The 8,828-nt window shown below is 44.7% G+C and overlaps 2 protein-coding genes across 2 annotated transcripts in view; one reads left to right on the top strand and one right to left on the bottom strand.

Moving 5' to 3' along the window:
* The first annotated feature begins 4,615 nt into the window (after window positions 1-4,615).
* LOC139739357 (structural maintenance of chromosomes protein 5-like) overlaps window positions 4,616-8,828 on the top strand; it is a 55,836-nt gene continuing 51,623 nt past the window's right edge. Inside the window, exon 1 of the mRNA XM_071649977.1 lies at window positions 4,616-4,740. The gene's annotated coding sequence lies outside the window, so the exon portion shown is untranslated. The remainder of the gene's footprint in view (window positions 4,741-8,828) is intronic.
* On the bottom strand, window positions 7,788-8,384 carry LOC139739402 (uncharacterized; the record flags this gene model as incomplete). Its single annotated transcript, XM_071650023.1, has 1 exon — window positions 7,788-8,384. A coding segment is annotated over exon 1 (597 nt), but the record flags the coding sequence as incomplete, so codon positions are not given.

The following is an 8,828-nucleotide window of genomic DNA, read 5'->3' as shown; positions in this document are numbered from 1 at the left end:
TATTTACGTCGATGTAGGGCAATTTGTCAATCAGTTGCAAGCTCACAGTTGCTCACTAGATTACTATACATGGCTGAATATCCATTTTGAGACATGATTTTCCTTTTGCTATGACACTGGCCATTCTACCATGTCCCTTATTCTTTGGCACGACGAAAATCGCGTTACTAAGTAAATGGATGAATACAGACAATTAGTAGAATGAAGCTTACTTCCATTATTATACCAACAATTTTTTAAGTATGTAGCCTATAATAATAATGGAAATACCCATGCAGCACTGTACCGTAATAAGAATTCTCTTTTTTAAAGTGGTTTTGGCATCTTGTAGTAGCCATGTTCTATACCATCACAGTTTCTACGAGAACGTGTGGTGTGGTGAAGAACATGGGGTACTTCGTTGTTGGCCTGCTAAACTGATTTTGTTGATGATAACGAAGGTAGTGGTCTTATAGTAATGACAGGTAGTCCTGTTTGAGGCCTAAAGTCGCAGTTGGATTGTCTTAAATTTTCTATGTGCTTACTCCTTGCTCGGCATCATGATATAGTATACGTCTCGAAAAGTATGGAAAAACGAATACAGGGAAGAATATTGGTAATATAGAAAATGCTGATTTTTACATCGTACATAATTACACTCCAGATTTTATAGACCATTAGAATGTATAAAAAAGACGCTCAAAACCTACCACGTGTACGATAACTACGAACGCATCCGTTCACCGCGTTTTTTGTTTTTGGTTTTTTTTTCGAATTGCGATGTTCCCAGCAGTAGATGTCGCTCTTCAACATCAGAAAGGAGAGCCCATCAAGCAAGACGTTAATGATCCCTGTTTACAGCCTGCAATTTTGCATAATACAGGCGCCATTATTTTGGGGTAACAAATCGATAGACGGTGTATTGTACACTGTATTACGTGACCATAGTAGTAGTGCCGTATGATAGTATGGCACTGAGCCTTATAGTATGGAGTGATTTCTGTCTCCCTTTCATTTTTTCCTTTTATAGGATCTCGTTTTGTCAGATACAGAAGTATTATTCCTATCTAAGCCGTGAAATGCAATTGAAGAAATGTCATTTATTTTCCAATCTGTATTTCCACAAAGTCTGAGCTAACTACTAGATAGGGCATAATAGAATACTATGTTTATTTTGTAAACCATCGTGTTTCAACGGTATATCATTTGCATGGCAGTGCTCACCACGTTCAGGAGAAAGGTCTGGGGTAAGAGCCTCTATTGTCTAGAACGTATTAACCAAAGGGAGGTTCCCACCTCCCTGCTTATTACTAAGTACAACATTGTATAGTACATAGGCCCAGTAATAATGCTTCGCCAAACTTGACCTGCATCAAGATTTTTTCATGCCTCCGCCACGAAGTGTCGCCGGAGGCATTATGTTTTCGGGTTGTCCGTCCGTCCGTCCGTCCGTCCGTCCGTCTTCACGTCCGTAATCAATTTTTGTGGACAGCGTAACTAAAAAACCGTTTGAGGTATCCTAATGAAACTTGGCATGTATAAGTAAGAGTGGGCAAAGTTGTGCCTATCAACTTTTGGGTGCACATGCTTAAGGGTCAAAGGTCAAAAGGTCAAGGTCAAACACTCGAAATTTCACTATTTCCCACATCGTTATGCAATGCCTGAAGGTATTTTCTTGAAACTTAGTATGCGTGTACTGCTAAATAAGGATAAACGATTCTTCAGAGTTTTGGTTCATGAGGTCAAAGGTCAAAGGTCAAGTGAAAATATTACAATTTCAGTTTTTTTTCTCCATATCTCACAAATGGTGTAATATATATATACGAGACAAATTATAGAACAACATATAACATGTACAATATTTAGGAAAAACACTGTATAAATTCTTCGTGGGCGAGCGGAAAATGAATTCGATTATGGAAAATAGTGATCCACTAAAAAGCAAAGCTTGTCGGACGTGGATCGCTAGATAAATAATGAGTAAATTATATACTATTCTATAATAATATACATGTAATTATTTTGAGATACACCGGCTGGGAAAAAAAATATAGAATACCAATGCTAGTGCCCGGACACTGCTCACTGAACCACGTGTACCGGGAAAATATGACAAGGACAACACGTTCGTACACACATTCGATTACCCACACGTATATACACTGTAAGACGCGAGACAGTACCGGGAGGAGAGGTTCAGGGTATCTTCATGGAACTTAGTACTATGCATGTACGGACTAGCAGTGATTATGTAGGGAATTTGGGGTCATGGGTCAATGGTCAGGGGGCCAAAGGTGAAGGTCAGCTCCTCAATATTTATGCAATGCCCGCAGGATTTTTCTTGAAACAGAATATATATATATGTCTTACCCAATAGAGATTCTCTTGGAAGTTTCTTGCCAAAAGGTCAAAGGTCAAAAGATCAATGGTCAAGTGAAAGTGCTGAATTTCACTTCTTTATCCACCATATCTCGAAAGTGATGAAACTTGGTAAATATTTAGCATGTTCTACCTGACAGTACGATTCTCTAGGGAATTTTAGGGTTGTAGGGTCAAAGGTCAAGAGACAAAGGCCAGGTTAAAGTGCTGAAATTTTACTATTTGATACTGAAATTACACTCCCCCCCCCCCATACTTTGAAAATTTACTCAACGCATAAACTTATCGAAGGATCAAAGTCAAGTAAAAATCCTCAAATCCCCCAATACCTGCACTCTCAAACAATATAGCCATTCTTCCAATTAAACCTAGTTCCAGGAAAGTGAACATTCAACACATTTTGTGACAAACCTGTCATTTTAATATTTTGCCAATAAATGTGAAACTGTCATCACACATTGCCAAGACATTGCATTATGTAGGTAAAAGGCCGTGTCACACCTTTCCGGGCAAGCCTTGCGTGCAAACTTGCGACTAACAATTTTTACTACCCGGAGGTCCCCGCAGGTGACCCGCACATGTCAGCACCTAGCACGTATCTCACCCGTAGTCGCCCGGAGGTGCGCACGCAAATCTTTTTACCCGCAACCATGTTTAGGCCCTGTCACACCTTTCCGGGCAAGCTACGCGGGCTTGTTGCGTGTAGGGATTTTCCAGCGTACCGGACAATTTCTGAGGGCGGACATGGCCGGAATTCTACTTGCGGGTATACTGTGTGACCTTTTTGCCAGGTGCGTGGGGGCCGACAACTCAGTGAAGGAATTCCTCTGAAGGAATGGCGGAAGTCCCACAGTATGTCGTTATCTTGGCTGCATACGGGGACTGCGAAGTACCTGCGTGGGAGTTGCCTGCGAGGTGCTGCTGCTAAGAGCCTCCTACTGGCGTTCTGCGTGGACCTCTCCAGGCATCCCCGCGACTCACCCGGAAACCAAGTTTTGGTCATGCTCAAAACTTGGCTGCGATTAAATCGGAATTGCGTGGGCACCTCCGGGCAACTACAGGCAAGATACGCGCTAGGTATCAGGTGAAGAGCAACTGCGGAGAGCTCCGGGTAGCAAATTTGTTTCCCCCGCAAGTCAAGCCGCAAAAAAACAAACAACAAACAAAACAAAACAGATACAATGACAAGGCCTTGAACATGCTCAAAACTTGTTACGAGTGAGTCGACGACGTCGTGCGAATGGGGGTTCGCTCGCAGAGGTACACGCAGAACGCCAGTAGGAGACCCTTACCGGCAGCACCCCGCAGCTACTCCAACTCGGTACCCGTGTAAGTCGCTCGTAACAGAAAACGGATCGGTTTCAAAGCTCCACGCAGGTCACACGGAATACACGCAAGTAGAAGGTAAGTAGCACTCGTCTAGCAGGTAAGAAACAAGTGCGAAACTCGCAAAACTCGCGGAAAATTCTCCTGCGTGCTTGAAAATCCCTCTTCGCAACAAGCTATAGCCCGCGTACCGGTAGCTGCCCGGAAATGGCGGAGCTCGAGGCATATACCAGTCGCCATAGCGACATTTCCAGTTTTGTTTTTGTTTTTTCTGGTAATATAATGTTAGAGGCATTATTGATATATCAGAACTTCCCTGAGAACAACTGAACTAAATTTTGAGCAGGGCCCTGTTGCATAAAACCCTTACCGCTGGACTTACCGCTCCTTTCTAGCGGTAAGTCTTCAAATTAGCGGTAAATGTTATAATCCTTGATGCTGATTGGCTGTGACGCCTAATTTTGACGTTAGTTACCATTGAAATTCAACGGTAAGTTTTATGCAACGGGCCCCAGATTTGTTATTATCATTTTTATTCCAGCAATCTGGAGCATGCTCATCAACCATTTAGTCTCAAGATTAAGGCCTACACCGAACCCCATCTTGTGAAGTGATGATCTCTTTGGTGATGACCCACACCAAAAGCGGAGTACGCTCTGAGCTACACGAAACGGTGATTGTGGGTAAGCCTATTGTGTACTTAGTATTGTACGTAACACGCCCACGCACGTGGGTTTCCCCGCCGAAGTTCGAACAATTTGCACTGCACGTACTGCGGAGCTCGATCCCTGCACAACACAGATGTTCGATGCACGTACACACGAACAAACGACGCACACACTGGCGCTCGATCGAGCGAGCGCGAGACCGATCACGAAGCAAAACACTCGTATCCTACATGTACATAATATGTAGCTTCACTCCCAGATCCCGATCGTGACAGACAGCAATGCTATCATCCTGTTTCTAGTATTACAGATCAATTACTTGTTGCAGCTAGCAATCTCGATCGCGGTTCCTGGACATGCTGGAGGAGAGATCAGGCGGCGGCTGAAGGTACGACAGAACTTTTTCGATTTGTGTGCTGAAAACAAACAGCCAAACTTCTTTCTTTCTGTAACCTCTCTCATGGTTAGGTACAGGTGTCTTTACCGTCTGGTCTAGTCTAGCTATGTTTTGACCGAAAGATCGGTCTGTATCTGTCCGTCGGGGAATGTTCCGCGGAGACTGCGTCTGGCTTCACGGATCCCCTCCGTATGAGGACAGCGTTAATGGCAAAATATAAAAGAGTCCTCCGGACAGACGGATCTTTCTGTCTAAGCTACACTTAGGGTGCGTTCGAGCGCTCTAAAGCGAACCAAAGCGAACTGAACTAAAGCGTACCGTACCGTACTGTGCCAGTTTGGGAGCGTTCGAAAGCTCTGTGGAGAAAGCGTACCTCTCGAGTTATTTTTAGAAAAGGTCACGCTTGTTTGTAGCGAGAAGGTCATTCACCTTGCGCTTGACCTACTTACAGCTGCCCCGAACAAAGAGAATGATGTTTTTGCATTGTGACGTATGCACATGATACGCGCATGCTTTACAACGAACTTATGGTACGCTTTGGTACGCTTTTGGAGCACATCGGGAAGTGATCCACTTTTGGCTCGGTACAGTACGGTACGGTACACTTTAGGAGCGTTCGAACGCTCCTCTAGCGCGGTACGGTACGGTACAGTTCACTTTAGGAGAGCGCTCGAACGCGCCCTTGTATGTTATGCTTTAGCTTCGCCTACACACCTACACTACGTACGGCGCCGCGCTGGTGACAGATGGCTGTCTGTGTGCACCCCCTGCCTGTAATCTGCATTCCTTATCCCAAACCAAATGAATAAAAACATAATAAAATGCTTATTGTAGGGCAGTTATAAGCAGGCCTAGCGGTTAGACTCGTATTTCGTTGCACGAATTTGAATGGGTGGGTGCACAGTAAAAATGAAAGATTTTAAAACTTGATAATTTGAGAATTAGGTGCCTTGTTGGAAGGTAGGCCTCGGGGCGTGTTAATGTGGCAAGATATTATTTTTGTTGTGTAACAAACTACACACCAAACACACTCTCATCATACAGCCATATTCCAACGTCTTGAGTTGTGATTCGACTCGATTTACTAATTGTAATAACGGGCGTTGACAACAGAATATTTAAGTTTCAATACTATACACGCTTTATTGTCGTGTACATCATTATATCACACGCAGGTGATAATTATAGGGTATTTCCCCCAGAATATGAATCAATCAGGGTATTGGTTATTTACGACTCTCCATGAGCAATCACACCAAATTATATTTGGTCAAAACGTTTAAAAGGAGGTCTTGAAATTGAGGGGACATACATGTGGTTATAATTATTAGGAGCGGTAATACATATAAAAGGGTGCATAAGTTACGAACCACCGCGACAGTCCGAACAGAGTCCCAAGTCGCTTCCAGGGTAAAATAGCGGCCACGTCACTCTCCAAAGGGGACCTCAATCGCGATCGCGAACTGCAGTGCGCACTGCCACGATGAACTCCGGGTCGAGATGCTGACGTGTACACGCACTGTCTGGAACGGGACCGGTGTTCGCCGCCTCGTCGTCGCCCGGCACTCACATCAATAGCGTTGACATCGATTGTTAAGGATGCGATCCCACTTGGAGATTCACAATAAATTTACGCTAATTCGTGGTGAGCTGGACATAGATGAAGTTCATCCTTAGTCATTGACGACGGGGTTGTCGATGGGAGGAGATGCGAGATGATGAGCTTTGACGCAAGCCTCATGCAGCGTCCGCGAATATGACAGGAAGGCATCTCATCTTCGTAGTAATTGTTCCACAACTATTTAGAATTAATGTTGCTGGAAACATGCACCTCACCGATGTGGTGTATTGTATGAACTCCAAGAATTATAGTACAATGTAAAACTGACTCAATACGGGATGGACTTGACTCTGGAAAGTATAATATTATATCTCCCTTTTGTATCGGACGCAGGAGAGCAATGGTCTATGTCCATCTCCTTTGGAGGTTGAGGAGCCAGAGTGAGAGAAAAAGCTACGTCCACGGTTAATGTTAGGGAAAGGGGGCTACGTGGCAGGTATTATGGGATAAGCCTACGTGTACCTTTTTACATAACCGTGGTCAAAGGACTGGTCAGCAAAAATTAGCTCTTTTGATTCTTCTTTTGCCATCGGGGAGCGTCCGGAGAGAGTAACATGATTATATAATACCGATTGAGATAGCTCCCTCTCTCGGCCGGTGACTTATAGTCAGACTAACGGGGTACGTGCTGCTACAAGGAATCCCCCCCTAGTACGTAAGTCCTGACCAGCACTGACGTACGACAAAAGGAAAAAGAACTGTATGTACACCGTTTTACTACCTGCCAAAAACACAATATCAATACAAAGGTCGTGTATACCATTGAGGACGGTATGCAGGTTGTTATAAAGCTAACAAAACTTATTGTAAAATACCGTACCTAATATGCTATGAGGTCGATCTGACTGAACCGTGTGTTGGTTCAACGTCCTCAAGCGCTGTCCATGCATTATAGCACGGACTCGATAATAATACAAACAGATAAACATTTGTAACGGAAAGTACAAACAAAGCATATTGGCCAAGTATGACACAAAAAAGTGTATGTCATGTTGCTCGTGTCGTTCTGCGATGGCAGCCCCTAAGCGCTATACAATGTACTACATTTAGAGTATCGCAGAAAGCACACAAAGTAATATACATGTACGATAAAAATACGGAAACTTAAATGTATCTGGTTGCAGTGAATCTGCCCGTGGTAAGTTTTCCTTCTACGGGGGCAACTCTGAGATCACGCAAAAGAAACTAAGATGATAACAAATTATCACCAAAAAAAAATTCCTGTACAAACTGTATACGGCCAAGGCGTACACATATAACATACATACTAATTACCTATGACAGTCACATAGTATTCACATTAATTAATTAAATCTGCCTTAAAACCTCGACATGATCAAGAGTGATGGCAGACGCCTCGTAAACAAATGAAATAACGTTATTCTAACGATACCACATAACGCGCCGGCCATCTGACATGGCGCCCCGATCTCGTTTGTCGGACCGGTGGATCCGACTTCGCAGCGGGCGTATCCGACGCCGTCGACGTCGCTGGGGGAGACTCGAGTGGGGAACGCGTTGTGTCGCGAGGCACTACTACATCGTCCGGCGCGCTGCTGCTCTCGACATGCGCGACTTTTAAGCGATCGACGCTCACCTGCTCTTTCTTGCCATTGATTTCGAGTGTGTAATGCCTAACGTTGCGTCGTAACACTTTGTAAGGCCCATCGTAGGGCTGTTGCAAGGGCTTACGAACTCGATCAACACGGACAAAAACATAAGAACAAGTGTGCAGGTCTGTCGGCACGTGAGTAGTCGTGTGTTGGGAGCGAGGCGGAGTAGGTGTGAATTGAGACATGTGGTTACGTAATCGAGAAACATAGTCGCTCGGGTCGACAGTGGTCTGCTGAGGAGCAACAAACTGAGCGGGCAAGCGCAGTGTCGTGCCGTAGACAAGTTCGGCTGGGGAGCACTTGAGGTCATCTTTTACAGTAGAGCGAATGCCCAATAAGATGATCGGGATATGCTCAGTCCAGTGGGAGGGGTCGTTCTTCGCTTTTAGTGCAGCTTTCATCTGGCGGTGAAATCTTTCTATCATCCCGTTTGCTGCCGGATGATAGGCGGTCGTGCGAATCCTGGTCGTGCCTAACAACCGCGTTAATTGCTCAAATAGGCGTGATTCGAATTGAACTCCACGGTCTGTGGTGACCGTTTCCGGCGTGCCGTGCACTGCTACCCATCGTTCGACAAACACTTTAGCTACCGTCTCGGCTGTTATGTCGGGTATGGGAACTGCCTCGGGCCACCTCGTATATCGATCTATACAAGTGAAAACGTATGAATTGCCCTGTGAAGTAGGCAGTGGTCCTACTAAATCGATATGAACATGCGCAAATCGTGCGTCAGGTGTACTGAATGTGCCGAGAGGAGCTTTGACGTGTCTATGAACTTTAGACTTCTGGCAAGGAATGCACTCGCGTGCCCACTTTCGAACATCTTTGTTGATGTTTGGCCACAC

Source organism: Diadema antillarum, unplaced genomic scaffold (assembly GCF_040938485.1).
Source record: "Diadema antillarum isolate AM-2024a unplaced genomic scaffold, OU_Dant_1.0 seq00000798_RagTag, whole genome shotgun sequence".
Classification (NCBI taxonomy): Eukaryota; Metazoa; Echinodermata; class Echinoidea; order Diadematoida; family Diadematidae; genus Diadema; species Diadema antillarum.
This window is presented reverse-complemented; position numbering and strand designations above follow the sequence as displayed.